At 41.4% G+C, this 18,324-nt stretch overlaps 1 protein-coding gene across 3 annotated transcripts in view; it reads right to left on the bottom strand.

The window, feature by feature from the left end:
- LOC130160993 (zinc finger protein 385A-like) overlaps positions 1-12,068 on the bottom strand; it is a 28,957-nt gene extending 16,889 nt beyond the window's left edge. The window contains exons 1-2 of one of the 3 annotated variants that reach the window (XM_056363885.1): positions 11,555-12,068; positions 7,584-7,865 (exon numbers count right to left, since the gene is read on the bottom strand). In XM_056363885.1, the coding sequence (XP_056219860.1) occupies positions 7,584-7,593 (10 nt within the window). In that variant the 5' untranslated portion in view covers positions 7,594-7,865; positions 11,555-12,068. Of the gene's footprint in view, positions 1-7,583; positions 8,076-11,554 lie in introns of those variants that run through there. The other 2 variants (XM_056363864.1, XM_056363875.1) reach the window with 2 other exon arrangements.
- Between the last annotated feature and the right edge of the window lie 6,256 nt (positions 12,069-18,324).

Below are 18,324 nucleotides of genomic sequence, written 5' to 3'. Positions count from 1 at the left end.
ACCAGAGACAGAATCTTATCGTCACAGTAGATTGCACAAACCCCGACGTGTGCGCTCACGGGCATGCACACACCAATATGCTGTGACTAAGGCCTCTCAAATTGGCAATTCATTTAGCCAATTTAGGCTTAATGATCACAGAGGTAATGTCAATGTCAGTGAGTGTCGCTGGAGCCTTTCAGCATTCCCCTCCTGCCTCCATCTTTGTACTCAATGATGGGACCAGGAGCGAAGGGGACAGGAGACTGGGTGACATGCTGTCTCACAGAATGAAGTCTGATGAGAGGCAGAAACACTGCAGGGTCCCACCGAAAAAAACAAACAAAAAAACCCCCAGAGAAATACATTTTAAAAAGAAATGCAGCCACCCTTAGTTCCAGGCCCCTCAGCTCCACGCTAGGCACACGATGCCAGCCGGCTCACATCTGCATCTAAATGGGCTGCTGTGCACAGATGACTCTGAAATGAGCTTCTATGGCGGATTAGCCAGACTCCCCTGACAAAAACCCCCTCGCTGTCACTGCAGCAGAGAGGGGCAACTACATGGTGGCAGCAGAAACCACTGGTGTTCTTGTTTGCGTACAGGGCAATTTGAAAAAGAAAATCTGATCCAGCATTTGGAGGCAGATGACACCTTCAGTATATTGATGATCATCATCAGCCAAAATGATGATTCCTGTCTGTATTTTTGGGGCAGGAACGCTGAGCTGTTGACTGGCACATTTTTAGCAGAGACGACATTATAACCATCATATCTCTGAAATAAATGCTTAAGATTATTTCGTACAATTCCGTTTAGGTTTCTCCCGTGTGGTGTAAACGCACTGCAACTGTGTTGAGGGTTTAAAGAACCACAGCGTTAACTTTGTCGTAATTGCAGGGGGAAGATAGCTCTGTCTTAGTGTCGCATACTGCTACTGTGAAGGACTGAGCATGAAATCCAATTTACTGCAGCTCAGCTTACCCTCAAGTCAAAGGCAGCTATTTCAACCTAAGCAGGGGACAGACGACAATACACACACACACACACACACACACTCACACACAGTCACACAAACCTTTGTAGTCTGAATGAATAATGCTCTAAAAGGAGCAACTTATATGCTCAACGCTGATTAATGTTGTGCTGGACTGTGTGAGATCTGGGCAGTGAGGAAAGGACACGGTGAAGAGGAGAGCTGAGTAGCGGTGAAGGAGAACACAGTTGATTTCAGTCTGCACTTTGTTTTAATGATAGATGCTCTGCGCCCCAGTGGCCAGACTTAAATGCCGCCTCCCCAAGAACTCTCAGAAGTCCTCTTTCACTGGAAGTGTGTGTGTGTGTGTGTGTGTGTGTCTGTTTGTTTTTATGCAGTGCTCTTGAGATCAGCCAGTCCTTCTGCAGCACTGATTTTGTAATTAATGAAGACTTTAGTTTTCCCATAGAGACTTTGCAGCGTTCTCATTAAAATTAAAATCATTACGTAACAATGGTAGTACATTGCTTTGTTTGGATTTTTCTCTCCCAGTTTCTCCTGAAAAATTCTGTCTTTCTTTCTGTAGTGTAATTATGACACATTATAAAGAGATAATAAAAAAAACATCTCCTGATTGTCAGGTGAAGGGAGAGGACGAGTGAAGAGGAGAAATAATGGCAGTGGGGCTGAGTGGATCGAGTCGATTGAGCGAGGAAAAGAGGTCTGGACGAGGAGGGGAGATGAGGTGGAGAGAGAAGGAAAGCATTGGAGGAGGGGGAGGGAGCCGCATGTTTTGAGGTGAGTCCAAGGTGACCAGAGGAGGTAAAGAACCATATTAACCTGCAGGTTAACGTACAGAAGAAATACCATCTGTTAACAGAAAAAAGCGGTTTTATTCCACACAGCTGCACCATATGACATGACTGTACATCTGTTAAAAATCTCATGGTACCTTTGTCAAAGCGGTGAAAGCAGCCAAGTCAGTACAGCAGCTTGGAAGGGTTAACCTTTGGCTGTCAGATGCAAAATGTCATACGCGCATGAACAATTTTGGGATATTTTGCTGCTCTCCTCGTGGGCTGTCGACATGTCATGTCTTGTTTTTAGCATCTACACAAATCCTGACACATGACATTTGGTATATGGGTCATGTATGTCACATTTTTGATGTGTGATTGCTGTAGTGTGTGTTGCTGTCAGTTTCTTTGTGAATGCAACACCTCTACTACATCCTTTTGTTGCAATGCTATTCTGTGTTGGTATCATGTGAGACAAGCTGAGGTGGATTTTCCACGCAAGATATTTAAGAAATTTGTCCATTTAGGACCTAGAAATATTTCCACAAAATTTTCACAGTCGATAGAAATAAAAGCAGCAATATTTCTGGGTAAAGTGGATTCCCAGCTGCTTTCTGTGTTTACTTTTGGTTGGACTGGAGGTTTGTTGGGACAGACGTTAAGTCTGCCAGCTGTGCAGTTGTTAGTTGCAGCTATGTAGCAACATTCACATAGACTGTGTGTGTGTGTGTTTGTGTTTAGCTCAGACTCTCAGAACTCAACAGCAGCACCAGGTTTTTCTTTTCAAGTGACTCTCCTTTTTTCTCACTATATTCATGTAGAGGTCTCAGTATAAGAACAGAGATGTGTATTTCCCTCAGTCTTACTACTGAATTTTGTTAGAATCTCTACTTTCGCTCTCCATGCCGCCAATGCTCTTGCTGGAGTCTCTGTTGTCTCAATAAGTAGAGCGAGTAAAATTTTGTCGTATCCAATAGTTAAAATAGACAGAATTATAATGATCAGCGACCAGCTGGAACCTGGAATTTACCTCTAAGTCACAGAAAGGCTGGCAGGCAGTGAAGACTTGATTTTAACAGTATGTTCATGAAACGTGGTGATACTGTTCCATCTGTGCCTGTCTGTTCTGGGCAGTTGTGTGAGTGTTAACATGCTGGATACAAAACGGCTTTTCTTCATAAAGAGGCTTGTGAACATCTGCCTATTCTGTAGCTCCTCTCAGACTTCAGCTCTGAGTTGGAACATCCTGAAGCCGGCTGCCAACTTTCTCTTTCATTATACCGTGGTCATGATGCAGCACAGTTTGAGGCAAACAGAGAGTCCTACGGCAGAGCACAGTGAGGGCACATCATGAGATCCACCATGTCAACATGACCACCAGCCCCGCCCCACATTATTATTCTGTTTGTCAAACCATTTACACACCTGCTTGGAATTGTAAGGACACTGTACTGCAGATACAGACCTACAGAAACCTGAGCATGTAAAGTACACAAGCAAACACATGCAAACACACAAAGGCACACATGTAAAAGAGTGAAACGCATGTACACAACAATGGCATCAGACATACAGGAGCCAGGTGTTTCTCCTTATCATTTTATACAATGAAGAACATACAACGTCAATGAATACTGGATTTTCAAAAGACAAATAATAGAACAAAAAGAGGACATAATGCAGCTGTACTACATATAGCACTACATATTGTTTTTTCCACAGACGCACAAATTACAGGCTATATTTTTGGGAGTGCTTGGAGTCTGAAGTGTGGTTTTATGCTATAGCGTGATCATGAAGCTACACGCAAGGGTTATGCGGGGCAGGAGTCACGCTGGTGCCTTGGCTGCGGTCTGCATAACTTCAGGACAGTAAATAACAAACAACAAAGAGACTTAGCCTATGTGACCTCTTGCCACTTTTGGCATCTTTGAAACCAGTAAATGACAGACGTAAGTATTTTGCACTGTACATTTCAAGGCCTTCTACTTTTATAATAATGGTTGACAGGCCCTCCAGAGCGAAGGACAAAAACGTCTTTGGCATTGCCTTCCAAAACAACATATGAGATTTCGTGATCATCAGAAGGGGGATCGGCGTCCAAAACCATTAAATAACGAAATAAATATTACAAAACGTATTAATAGGATTGTTTTCTTATCCGTCATCATTATGGTTAAGGTTTGGTATATGTTCATACTATTGGCACAACCCAAAGGATGGCAGTGTTGGTTGGTCAGCCCAACACTTTTGTACAGACTATCATGAGGCACCAACATGAGGTTCGCTTTTATGGTTTTGAGCGAAATGTCTCAACAGCGAATGGGTGGAGTTCAATAAAAATTGGTGATGGCATTCATGTCCCTCGCAGAATGAATTATAATAACTCTTCCTCTAGCGCCATCATCAGGTGGAAAGTTTCATTTGTCCATTACTTTAGTTTATGACCAGATAAATAGCTGCAAAACAAAGGACACTACCATTCAAGTTTACTGCTAATTAGCAAGTGTTAGCACACCAACACGCTAAACTAACGTGTGTTAGCATTTGGCTCACAGCACCACTATACCTAAGTATCACTGTAGACTATTAGTCTGATTGCCTTTAATGAATTCTTGCTGTAACTTCCCCAAGACTACTAGACTACCCGCGGTAGCCCACATGTACCCTTGTCAATCATAGCTTGTCGTTTCTTACAACTTGGATTGTGTGTGCATACTATAGGTAATCGAAAAGCAGCAAGCTTCAAGTTTATTGGTGTGCGTGGAGGAGCGCTTTGTGCTTTTATGGGTCATAGGACACGTCATAGTTGTCAAACTAGGTGAGAGAAGGCAAAACAATTCTGTCACGCCATTTCTTTTTTTGTTGTGACATCATGAGGCGCTTCAGATGCTCCGTCAATTTGACAAAGTACACAGGACAAGACGAGTAACTGTCTCGTCCACCACTTGTTGTTTTTCCTGGTGACTCACCTCTGTCAGGTCGGGCTCATCAGGCCGATATAATGTAGTCTGATCCCAGCGTAAGGTTGGGAAAAGACTATGATTCTGGTTATAAGAGGACTAGTTGGTGAAGGTGAGGGGAAAGGGTTGATGTTGACTGTCGTGAGTAAATGTGTTATGTGTCCAATTCACCAGCTTTCTTTGCCCAATATCACCCTGATCTCCTCCCTAAGATGATTTACTCTACTGAGTGATGAGAGTCATAATACACATGGCCACTTGAGGAAATTGTCAGGTTGTTTTTAGTATTTAAACAAACAAGTGATTTTTTCTTTTTCTTTTGAGAGTGGACTGTGTAATTCATACGCACTGTAACCTTCAGAGTAATTCGACCTTCTTTTATCAGCCCTGGTTTGTTGTGTGCGATAGTTTCAGGCATCACAGACGTATGAAATGTGTGTCAGTTTGTCAAACATACAGAGTGACAGGCACATTTCTCCATCTTAAATGTCAATACTTTTCATCCCTCACTGCATTGCCGAGATTTAAAGGTCAAGTTGTTTATCAGCGACAACATGCACCTGTGATTCTTTTGGAGGACATTGATGAGCGGGGAGATGTGTACGTGTGTTCTTGCTTTATGCAGACACACACACACACACACACACACTTATGGATACTTCATACTGGTTGAGTGAACAGCGATGAGATGCAAGCCATGAACTTTTTTTTTATAGTGCTGAGTGAGGTCTTTGCGTCAGACTAGAGGAAGCCTTGGCCCATTTTTAAATAAATAAAGACCTCAAACCTCTGGGTCTGAAATATTCATCATAAAAGAGTTACTAAACTGTGTTCCGCACTGCTCTGCACCGAGGGAGATCAGCCAGCTTCAGCACATTTCTTTCATATTTTTCTTTCATTGCTAAAAGACAAAAATACAGTATTTAGATGGTGGTGGCTGCGGTTGGAGAGGCAGAGAGAACGGACTCTGTCGGTGATGGACAGCAGGAAAAGAGAGGAGTGTTCATCCCTCCATCTTTGCATGTCAACACTGTCACTGTCATCGCCTTTCATGGACACTATTTCGGTCTCTGGATCTAAATCTCTATCTTAGTGAAGGGAAACTAATACAGTATATAAAACCCACATCACCCCAAGTTGTTGTGATCATGTGTCAGTGTGTTTAGTGTCTAATGCACACAGAGTTAAAGCTTCTGCACCAGGAAAGGGATTACCACAAGCTCAAGCTCAAACTCAGATCACAGGAAGACTCAAGCAGGACTAAGAGCAAGCAAACAGAAATAAAGTAGGCAAATATTTAGTCAGCACACACATGTACATGGAACAAGGTTGTTGTGATTTATCATATTTACTTTAGGATAGCAGCAAGGATTATAATCTGTAAACTCACAAGATGAAATGTTGAAACAGATATTAAGAAAATAAGATGCGTCACATTGATAAAAATATATAAAGAGTCTGTATTTTATTCTTTTAATAAAAATCCAGTACAGGATGTGCATCTTATTCTGATAATTCTGCAACATTATCTCCTTCTGTATTTCATTTAATAAAAGTGGACACATTTAACACATTGAACAGCTACGTCTGTTATGTTGTGCAGTTATATTCAAGATAATTAAACTGATTACACTAAATGCTTTTTACAAGATTTCATTATAACTTAATTTACATATAAATATTTATAAATTGTAATCTCTGCGTACTCTCAATTCATATCAAAGTTAATTTTGTTGTATCATTTATTATATTTACCTAACAGGTTTTGTACAGAGGTTTTACTGCATAAACGTATGGTTTTTTTGACCTCCTCTGTCTTTTTTTCTATTTGGTTTAAGGCTGTTTTGTTTATGCGCAAAAGGAGACAAAATCTAGAAACAGTCATGTTCGTATATGTGCATCTGTTTCTCCTTCATTTCAGCAGATAACAATATGAAAACTCAGACTGCAGAGAAGTAGACCAGTAAGACCTGTTGTAGACCTTGAACAAAATGAACAAATGAACATTGAAACGTGAAAACTGAGATGCTCTCTGATGTCTTGCTTCTGCTTTATAATTAAGCTTTTTGATGAGACATGGCGTCTTGCGCGAGGGCTTATACTTTAGGCACTGACAAACTGAGATGACTGATCATATAATGCATGAGGTTAGACTTTATAATCAAGAACTGTCTCGATTAGGGTCAGGGTAGAGTACTTAAAATGAAATATGACGTCTTCTGACCATATTTTCACATGATTTTGGCAAACTTCCTAAATTGTCTGAATAATTGAATGCAGGGAGTTTTAGGGTGGAACGCTGATGAGCTCTTATAATGAAAAAAAAGGCACTTAGTCCTCTGTTTCTCCATCTGTGTGTGTGTGTGTGTGTGTGTGTGTGTGTGTGTGTGTGTGTGTGTGTGTGTGTGTGTGTGTGTGTGTGTTGAAGAGTTGGAATTCGTTCAGCAATGCCATACATTGTCTGTGTGAAACCCCTGTCTTCTGTGTCTTTGCCTATATTTCCTATATATTCTTATCCCCTGTACTGAATGAACTGAAAAGGTCTAATATGAACAATTGTGAATTGATTGACTGCTGGATCCTTGAATTCACAAATGACTGTTAGTGAAAATTGTGCCAAGAGCATCACTTGAGCTGGAACAAAACAAGCCTCATTCATGCCAACCTACAGATTTCCCAAAGCGGGCAACCCTCTGATAATGTGCCCGTATACGACACATCTAAGTTGGAGACAGCACCACATGCAGCCAAAAGTTTGTGGCAGACAGGAGTGATCACCTTGACAGAAGAGGAATGTAATTGTAAAAAACAAATCAATCAGATCAATGAGAGCAAAGAGGGAGAGGAGCTTTCCAGCACCGTCTTACCCAAGATCATCCTGTATCCTTCCACTGTCAACTTCTCCTCCCCACGTTATCTTCCCGCTCGACTCTTCTCTTCCTCGATCGGCTACTGAGGTGACTCAAAGCGCCTGCCTTTCTGCCTCTCCAAAACTCAGCTCAAACGTGGAAAAGATGTCCAACATCACAGCCTTCGCTGGTGCATCCCTGAATGCTGCGCTCCTTCTTCTTCTTCCTTCTCCGCTCCCCTCGTCCACATGAGATGCTTCTTCCCCCTCAGATCTCGACACGCGGCTCTTGTTCAGCCAGCTGCAGTAGAAGAGGAGTAGTACAGCAGCAGCACTGACTGCAACACAACATGCACTCAATCTACTGCAAGGAAGCCTGTAATTTATTCACTGTTATATATTCATTCCAGCAGGAGGAACACCAGAGAATACAGCTGAGATGGAGGATTGCCTCAGTGAAGGAACCTCTGCACCACAGCATGCCTCTCTCTCTCTCTCTCTCTCTCTCTCTCTCTCTCTCTCTGTCTCTCTCTTGCTCTCTCTCTCTCTCTCTCTCTCTCTGTGTCTCATATTTTGGGGTTGGGTATAACCTAAAGGCACCTTGCATTCCTGAGCCATGATAGGCTGGAGGCTCTGCCAATGAGAGCAGACGGTGCCGAGCGTTTTCTCAGGGTGTTTGAATCAGGAGGCAGAGTGATAACGCTGCTGTCGATTCTGCTCTCTCCTTCTCTCTGTCACCCTCTCTTTGCTGTTTACTATTGGCAACCTCTTTTCTTTTTTTTTTTCCTCTTGTTTCTCTCCTTGTCTGACTTTATTCTCTGCCTCGTACTTCACATCGGAGGCATCTGAAACATGACTTGGGTACATTAATGTCTGCCCTCACAACGTCCTCCATCTAAATGAGGCTGGATATCGCCTCTGGTCTCCCTTTCTACCTGTCTCTCAGGGTGTTTTCACAGCCGTACTTTGAAAAACGCTGACCGAGTTCACACTGTAGTTTCTGTTCCAGACTACTGTGTGAAAAGAACAAAAAGAAAAGCAGACAGAGGTGTGACGGAGACTGACAGGCTGAGAGACTCGATGAAGCAGTGGAGGGAGGGCAGGAGAGATTGAGGTTAACTTGACTTGACTTAGGGATGAAAGTAAGTAAGGTGAGGAAATGTGGAAGACGTGGTGAAACAGCAGGATGAAGGAGGATGCTGACAGCTGTTTACAGGAAGAGAGTGCTGACTGAGCTCAAAAACAGAGCTTACTGCACGCACATCTGTAACAATATTTACCAGAATAATGTATTCAAGGTTGAACACAGTGTTTACTCGAGACTTCATCAAAATCTTTCCCACACGATCAGGTGGCGATGTCACATGATCTCTGGCTGTAGATGACATCTAAGTAATTCAATGGTACATAATTTAACAAAAAATAAATAGATGAGGTAAATCAGACAATACTGTGTGTCAGTGTGTGTGTGTGTGTGTGTGTGTGTGTGTAATCTTGTGTGAACCCACGATGGGGTGTCCGTGTGTGAGAGAGAGATAAGGTTTCCTCATTAGTGGAGTCGGGCTGAATAATGCAAGGAAGTGTATTGTTGTGGTCAATGGGCCAGGTGCTAATGTGGCTGTCTGAAGGTGGAGGGGCAGACACAGCATGACTTTAATGGATGTCACCATGGGAAACTGAAACCGGACCGCTGGACTCCGGTGACACACCATCCCGCATGTGTGGTAAGGCTTTAAGTTGTTCACTTATTAAAACACTCTGCTGGTTCTCAGAGAGAAAAAAAACCAGTGTGTTAGGGATGAAGGGTGTTATTGCCAGGTTTACAGAATAATACTCTCAAGTGTGACTTTGAAAGAATAAGCACAAACTAGCTTTTACTCTACTAACCATGGGCTACTGTACCATTGATCACACACTGTGATATTTCAAAGCAAAGTACAATCCTGTCTTATAATAAAATTCTGATTCATCTTAAAACTTGTGTGCGTTGCATGTGTTCTGGTGAACAGTGTCACCATGAACACCACAGCACAGTAAACACAGAGGACATAGAGGTGGAGTTACATTCTCAGTGCATATTAAATGTTCCCAAAATGTAAAGGATTAATGATTAAAGTGAAGATCAAGGTTTAGGAAGTGGATGTGGGTAGCGTGCAGTACAGTCAGTAGGAACTGTGTGTGTGAGTGAGTGTGTGTGAGTGTGTGTGTGCATGTGTGTGATTCTGTGCATATGACTTCAACCATCCTATCATTCTCTCATGTCACCCCAGGAGGCTATAACTGTGTCGACAGGCTTGTTAAACTCTAATTTTAGCTGTGATCGTTAGCGGTGAGTCCTGAGGAGTCCTGCCAATGTTTGATGAAGCCTTCATTTGATATGTAACAGTGAAACGGCCCAAAGTCTGTGTTAAATCAGCCACTTACTGGTTAAATCAGCCAAACAGACAAAGATGAAAAGACTTATGAAAGACTGAACTTTTCTCTTGTAACTTCCTGCCATTTTCTATGCTGCAAGCACAAGTATATTTTTCGGAGAAGCAGCCAGCTGTGTTTAGTTGTAAATCAGTTTGATGTTAAGTCACAAACGGAGCGTGTTTCTCCTCTGGAGTGAGGGCAGTCCAGGCACAGAGCAGAGCAGCTGTTTACTGCACCTCAGAGGTTAAAATAGGTGTTGCTAGAATGGAGGTTGGGAATGACTGGCTCGCACTGGGCATAAATATACACACACACACACATACACACACACACACACACACACACACACACACACACACACACACACACACACACACACATACACACACACACACACACACACACACACACACCACACACACACACACACAACACACACACACACACATACACACACACACACACACACACACACACACACACACACACACACACACACACACTGGTCTAAACACATCTCTGTACAGCAGAGAGGTAGGAAATAGCCGGTAATCCTCTCTCTGTTATGTATGTGTATATACATTTTCCAATACAGTAAATATTCAGTACACAAACACGAAAATCCTCCAAAATAAAATTCAACTATATTCGAAACTGCAGTTTTAGGCCATATGAAAATTTACTGAAAAAGTTCATTCTTGACCTTGGAAACAATAGTTTGATGTGCTTGAAAGCTCTGGAAAAGTTAGTTAGTGGACCTTGAGTTAAGACTGTCCACTTCAGAGATGCGGGTTACAATCGTATGACTGGATCTCCATACTGAAACGATAACAACTGTGTCATCTCCATCTGATGAGGAAGGCCATGAGAGTGGTTTAAAGCTCCAGGAAAAGCAAGTAAATGGACATTGAATTAAGATTTTTTTTCTTTGCTTTGTCAAAATAGCATTTAAAGCTCGTGTCCAGTTTCTTGTTATGACGGTTTAAGCTGGCGCTGCACAACCATTTGAAACTTGCAAAACTGAAGGAAAACCTTCACAATGAAATCACAATTCCCTTTAATGTTACTGTACTAGCTTCTTTTCAAACAACTACAGGTCCTCTTCAGGCAAAATTTGCTCCTTGTTTTGCAGTTTTATTGATTTTCTTTGTGTGTGTGTTTTGTGGATGTTCACATACTCCTTGCGCTTCAGGCAGTTCCCTCTTTTTTTGAGCCCAATCTAACTTTCTTTTCCTTCTCCTCCCCTCTCCCCCTCCCTTCTAACATCATTCCTTCCCTGCATCATACCATTGATGTATGTTAAAGGTCGGGGGTCAGACCAGGTCTAAGTGCAGAGTCTTGTCCGACTGACTGAGTGCTGATATTTACAGGAGACTGCCCTAACTTTCCTCAAAGAGAGAAGCCTTCAAAGCTTCATGTAAGACTGTCACTGGCTCTTTATTTCTGCTCCAAATATTGCAATAATGAGGGGATCCTGGCTTATCCAGCTTCTCAGTTCATTTTAGGGTGATCAAAGGAGGAATGCTCGCAGTGGTGGGTGGTTTTGCATTGCTCAGTAGTCAGTTATGATCTTACCTGAGCTCCACATTGGTTGCCTCTGTTCTTCCCGAGGCTCGAGGTGATCCAGATCCTCTGTCCAGTAGAGACTCCAGAGGTCAGTGTGTCAGCCAGCATAAAGTAAAACAGCCTGTGGTCCTCTTTGAGTGCAATAAATCAAAGTACGCTCACGTTACTGTGGGGAGTTGAATAAAGTAGCACTGAGCGACATGAGCGCAGACCTCGGACCAGTCATCTGGAGAGTGGAGAAAGAAATGCTCGGTGCAGGCAGCCACATGCTCACAGTGTAGCTGCATCAAACAGCAGGCGTCTTGATGTTCAGCTTCTTCATCTTCCTCACTTTCTCTCTCTCTCTCTCTCTCTCTCTTTATCCTGCTCTTTTCAGATTCCTTTTAATTCCTCTCTGTGTTTCTCTGCGTTTTCTCTTTGTTTTCCCTTCATGCCGCCGCCACCTCTTTCCTGGGAGCAAAGGGAAACAAGTGCATGAGATTCCAGAGGCTAATTCTGCTTCTTAGGACGGGGGAACCTAATATGTGAGGACAACTGTGGAAGGAGGGAGATGCAAGCAGGGAGAGCATGTAAGGAAAGGGAGGGGCAGGACGGGGGCAGGACGGGGGGGGGGGGGGGGGGGGCAGCGACGGATGGTAGATCAGAGGATTGGACGGCTTGTGTTGTTGAGGAAGAGGAGGGTGATAAGTTGTTGAAACTTGAGAGACATGAAGGAGAGAAAGAAAATATTGATGTGCTGAGGCAAAGGGAAATTTGATTGTCAGATGAAACAGATGGCTCACAGGCCAATATGTTGTGTCTTTTTTCTTTTTTTTTCCTTTAGGTTTGATTTAGAAAGGAGTTCCATACCCACCAGGGTTTTGTCTCAGATTTGTTAAACTGATTAACAGCAACATTAATCATTCAATTGTAGAATAAAAATAAAAATTCCAGTAACACATGTTTGATTCTGCAAATGTGTCAGAAAGGTCATATTTAGCTGAGTTGCAAGTTGCAAATCACTGAGCAGGACTGATAATATGATTATATGATTCGGGATGGCGCGCTACGAGAAATGTGGTCGTTGGCACCAAAACCAATGAAATTCCACCATCCTCAAAACCAAATGTGATACTACAGGAAACAAAAAACAGAAAACAAAAGAGGTTGCTGCACACACCGTGTGCTAACACACGCACATGACAGACCCATCGTGTGAAAATATTAATTTAGAAAGTCAACGTCGTATTCTGTCAGACGCAACAGTCATGATGCTAACCTAATGTTAGCATAGGTTGACAGTTATGAGCTGTCTTTGAGCTGCTTGGATAAGTCTGAGGTGTTTCCTCCTTTCATTTAAAATGCTCTGTGGCACTGTTTTTTTTTTCTTTCTTTTTGGTTGAGTTTTGCAGCTTTAAATTACATATACCGTCATGAAAGATTTGATAGACTTTCCCCACTCTTAATGGAAACCCATGTCCATGCCGAAGTCCTTTCATTTCTCATTTTCTCTCTCATGTTAATAAGATATTTTTTAAGGTTACCAGAAATCTCTCCAGACATTAAGTAGGTGATCAAACAGACTAAGACACTAACATCAATTTGAGAGCTCTTCAATCGTTTTGGTCTGGTTACAGCAATTTGGGTACAGTGTGAACAAAAATGCACTGACTGTCTCAAACATACAATTCCAAACCCTTTTATTCAGTGTTTGGCAGACGTGTGAGGATGGCGGCCTCCTGGTGTTTCAAGTCACATCTCACTGTGCGAAGCTTCAAACATCAGAGGGAAACTTTTACAGTTGGTTGCCTTCTTTAAAATACTGATCCAGGGCAAGCCCAAAACACTGTGCCTCTCCGTCCCCCTTTACGTGCTTCAATATGGCATCCAAATGAAACACCCAAAGTGAAGTGCTGGGAAAGTTGGGATATGAAAATGAATGGGGATTACTGAGAGATGAACACAGTCAAAACACAGTCACAAAATTTACAAACACAATACTGTGGGACTGTGTGTTAGAATACCGATTCCTCCCTGCTGCCAGATAAGGTGTAAATTCAGATCGGATATCATAAATGTGCTTGCAACTGTCGTTTCAGAGAGGTAGGAGAGTATTAGGTGGAGGAGCAGGAGGAGAGGTGAGATTGACGCATGGCGCAATGTCGAGTAAATGTCAGTCTAATTCTGATACGCTAAAAGGCCTCAGCTCTACTCTGCCCCCTGCATTGCAACTCACCTACAGGATATGGAGAGCAAATGTACGGGTAAGTATATGAACAGTTTACTGACATCTAGTGTATGAATTGCTCTGCTGTAAGTGAGACAGGCCGCTTAAAAGTGTTTAATGTGAACAGTAAAAGCAGTAATGGTACCGTCCCGTCAACCTTGGCAGAGTCCCACTGTGACACTCCTGAGGATGAGATGCCCATGTAAACTCTTATCCCAGTTTAACGTAAGGCAGACGCCTTCTCTGTCATTTCGTTAAGGACACACACACTCAAACAGACACACCAGCACCTTCTGGCAACATGCCACGTAGGGGTTAGGTTAAGGGACAGTGGGGAAGGACAGCAAACTGGAGCAGTAAGCACATTTCACCAGGGGGATACAGTTACACACACACACACACACACACACTCTCACACACACACAGATTCCTCCCCCTCTCTCTGGGTCTCTCTCTCTCTCTCTCTCTCTCTCTCTGCAATAAAATTTTTACAAGAACGCTTGCCATTACATCCGGCAGGGTCTCTCTCTGATCTTTATGTGGCTCATCAATGTTTATGTACGTTTCCATTCCCCTCGGCACGTGGAGCTGTTGGGGCTGACGTAACAACTCACTCAGCCAGTATCTTAAACTACTCCTGTCCACAAAGATGCAGTATATTTTTTATGGCTCTCTGTTCACTTAATTTTTTCCTAAATTGGCATTTGTCTCTGACAATTAATAGTCCATAAGTAACAGGACACTTCTTGCATTGAGGCAGAGATGGTTTGTCTTCAGAGGGAGGTCATACAAGGTCATACAACAGCCTGAAACCACAGCTATGACTGTACAGATGATCAAGACCTGGTTCAGTGTGACATCCTACTTCAAAAGTAATGACATTCATAGAAAATATGAACCAAAAATGTTTCTTATGGAAATTATAATACAAATATGTCAAGAAAAACTATTATTAAAAAAGTAAAAGTATGCAAATATATGTGTCAGTACTGTACACAGTCAGTCTACAGCTGTTTTAGCAGCTCGCTGAGGCTGTAATGCTCATTTTAAATAAAACCATATTTTGGTTTTGAGCTTAACAATTGTAGTGAATTACTGTAAATTTAATTACTGACCAGACGGTGGTGTCAGAATGAGATGAAAAATTAAAAGCACACACAAATGATTTAGAAATAATGGGAAATGCCACAGATAACAGATCATGCACTTATGCGCTGAAGTCTTCAAAGATATACTCTTTGCTAACCTCAGAAAACAGTGTTTGGTTTTAATAGGATATCTGAAGGTCTTGAAAAGTATTGAAAAGCATTTGATTCAGTTTCCTCAAGAAAAAAAAGGAATCAAAACCATAATATATTTTTGTAATTTAAAAAAAAAAAAGTAAAATCAATATATGGACCTGAAATTAGTTAATTAATTCATTTTTAACTTATTCCATCCATCCATTGATGCATACACTTCCCTTTGTTTTACCAGACCCAGGTGATGTTTAATGATTAATTATTGATTTAATAATGATAAACTGTAAGTCATATTGCCTCTACTGGCTTCATACATCATATATACAACATTCATCACGTTTTCATATGTTGGACGGTATGATGGGGAAACAGGTATTAAATTACATTCTAGGCGTTATTAAAAACATCTTAAAAGGTCTTAAATTTAACTTAGTGAACCTGCAGTAAACCTGTAGCGAATCATTAAATTTCTAATTATTACAGGAGAAATAAATCATTTTTCGTAGTTCATGTATTACTTTCTAATTCAGTGTTTAAATTTTGAATGTTTGCATGTTAATTTGCAAACATTACTAATTAGCACAAAACCTCTGTGGGTAATTGGTTATAAACCAAAGTATCAGACAAATACAATTTTGGCCTGATGATGGGGAAAGAAGAAGAAAGGTCAGGGGATCACCAAAGTAATTATGCTTCAGCCTCTGGCGAACAAAATGTGTGCCTCTATCTTGAAGATTTAGGGGATGAATTAAACTGTTGGCCCAACAAATCTATCTGGGCACCATCTCTGCTTGTACCAAATTTAATGGCAGTGCATCCTATAGTTGCCCAGCTCTTTCAGTTGTTCTCAGATTTTTGGCTGTCATTATGCAACTTGTTTTTCCAGTCCCCCTCCACCTCGACCCTGCTTGAACTTATCCTGTTACTAAAAATGACCCATCTCAGTTTCCCATGTAGTTTTCTCTCTGTATCTGTTTTTTCTACTGTATTCTTTGTATCTTGAGCTATATGATTTTAGGAATACTTATCATAAGTTATTTACATGTCAGGTGTTAGTGACTTTATTTGGTTGTTGCAGTGTATGCCTCTAGTATCCTTTAGGATCCCAATTAGTATTTTCAATAAACTTAGTGCTGACAGAGGCCAAGAAAGTAACTCTCTCTTTTCTTGTGCAACTAATAAAATTGTGTCATTGATGTCAGATTTTCCAGAAACATCCACCTACATCAGATTCATTAAACACATCATTTGTCTCATTAACTATGAAAGAAGACACAGTCACACAAAATCAAAGTGAATTTGATCAAACAATACCATTAAACTCAAATAAGAGTTGTACTTGAGCTGGTGCCAGTTGTGTTGTTTTTCCTACAGCTTTTTTTGTTTTTGGCTCTTTTTCGCCTCAGTGTGCCAGCAGTCCTGGAGAGCACTGTCTGTTTTTGTTCTTAATTTTTCCACCTCAAGGATAAAAGCGCCGACCACATCCCTCTTCCCTATTAGCCCTTGCACTTCAGTGCTGCCTTTGAAGATTTAATCAGTCAGATTTCCTTGATTAATCCTTTTTCATGTCCTTTCATGGTAAATAATTACAGAGTTTGATACAATCGCTCTCTGGATAGAGAGGACAGCATGCAGACTTCTGATAGAGCAGCGTCCCCAGGTACCTTCATTAGCCTGATTATTCAGAACCAAACACACTCCATCAACCAGTTTACATGTAAATAGGTTAATTCTATTCCCACTCTTCACTCACTCTGCTGTGTTTTAACCGATAAGAACTCAACAAATGTTGTTTTATTCGCTCTCTGCCTGCATTTAAGCAGCATTACTAAAATATTTGATATGATTTCCAATATAATGTGAGTTTTTTTCAACAGAATATGTTGTTTAACAGATGATTTAATCTCAATCACTTATCGTTAGCCAAGCAATGAAGGAACGTCACTCTATTTTTACTACAGGTTGTCCAATGATGACACCCAGTGGCCAAATGCTCATCTTTCATCCATCCAGTGTTTTTAGTTCAGCAAAACCTTCACCACTTGGTGGCAGTGTGATTCTGCTCTCCTCATTTACAGATTTGTTTCAGTCTAATGCATCTTCTGAAAGCTGCATCACTCGTTATAGCTTTATAAAGGAGACTGCCTTTTTCTTAAATTTAATTTCATATTTAAAAAAAATACTTTTAATGGTGTCTGAGTGAGTGTTAAGCACTGCCTGATGCTTTGTTTTGTTGAGTACGTGCACAATAGCTGCATGCTGTTGTGTATCAGAGGAGATGAACTGCTGCCCCTCTCCCCTCAGGATTAGTGAGTTAATGCACCCATTCAGACACTGAGCTCTGATCAGCTGCTTAATACTGTTTTATCCCAAATAACACAACCGTGCATTCATGATCTGTGCACTCTAACAGACACACAGACTTCATCAACCAACATATCCCTACTAAAACTAACACACACACACACACACACACACACACGCACACACACACACACACACACACACAAACACTTTGTATGCCATATTGTTGCCCAGGTGCTAACACTATCGAGGCAGTAAGGCGGTACCATTTTATTGGTCTATAATTTTCCAGAAAGTTTTACATAAAGAATTATTTAATTTGTTATTAATTATTGGAAAAATTTGAATTTTCCTGAAACATCTGCTCCAATTAAACACGAGGAAACTGTCATTCCTTATCAATTTATTATTGGAAACTTTCTTCTTCATATTGAATTGTGTGCCTGCCTATAGACAAATTATACATTTTTGCCTGTTCATCTTACCGGCTGTGCACTGACAGACAGCCTTAGTTACACAAGCATTTTTAATACAATTACTTACTTACTTATATATAAGGAAGCTTAAAATAAGATGTTCTAAATGTTCTGTATTTCATCAGGAATGTGCCTCACTGACATTAAAAATGTCTTTTACAGGAGCGTCCTGACCAAGACAGCAGCAGCACATGAGATACGTAGCATCTCTGCGGCCATCATATGCTCATCCAGATTCACAATCAGAGAGGTCAAGGGTCAAAAGGGGTAAGGACAAATGCAGCCCTTTCTTTGTATTGGGTGCAAAAGTCCCCCTTTCAAAAGACAAACCTTTTTTTTTTACCCTAGACCATTGGTCTACTATCTATCATGTGGCTAAATAAAGACTATCCTACATGTCCAGTGTCAAAGGCCCTATCTGGGGATAGTTGGGTGTCTCCAAAGTGCAGGGGCACGCCCTGTTTTTGTTATTCATTCTGCTGCTTCAAAGTTAGTCCCTGCTTTCCCCAGTTAGCATTGAAAAAGCACTGCAAACACACACACACAAGCTTA

The sequence above is a fragment of the Seriola aureovittata genome, chromosome 2 (assembly GCF_021018895.1).
Source record: "Seriola aureovittata isolate HTS-2021-v1 ecotype China chromosome 2, ASM2101889v1, whole genome shotgun sequence".
Classification (NCBI taxonomy): domain Eukaryota; kingdom Metazoa; phylum Chordata; class Actinopteri; order Carangiformes; family Carangidae; genus Seriola; species Seriola aureovittata.
The sequence above is the reverse complement of the archived record's forward strand: the minus strand, read 5'-3'. Positions and strand labels throughout refer to the sequence as shown.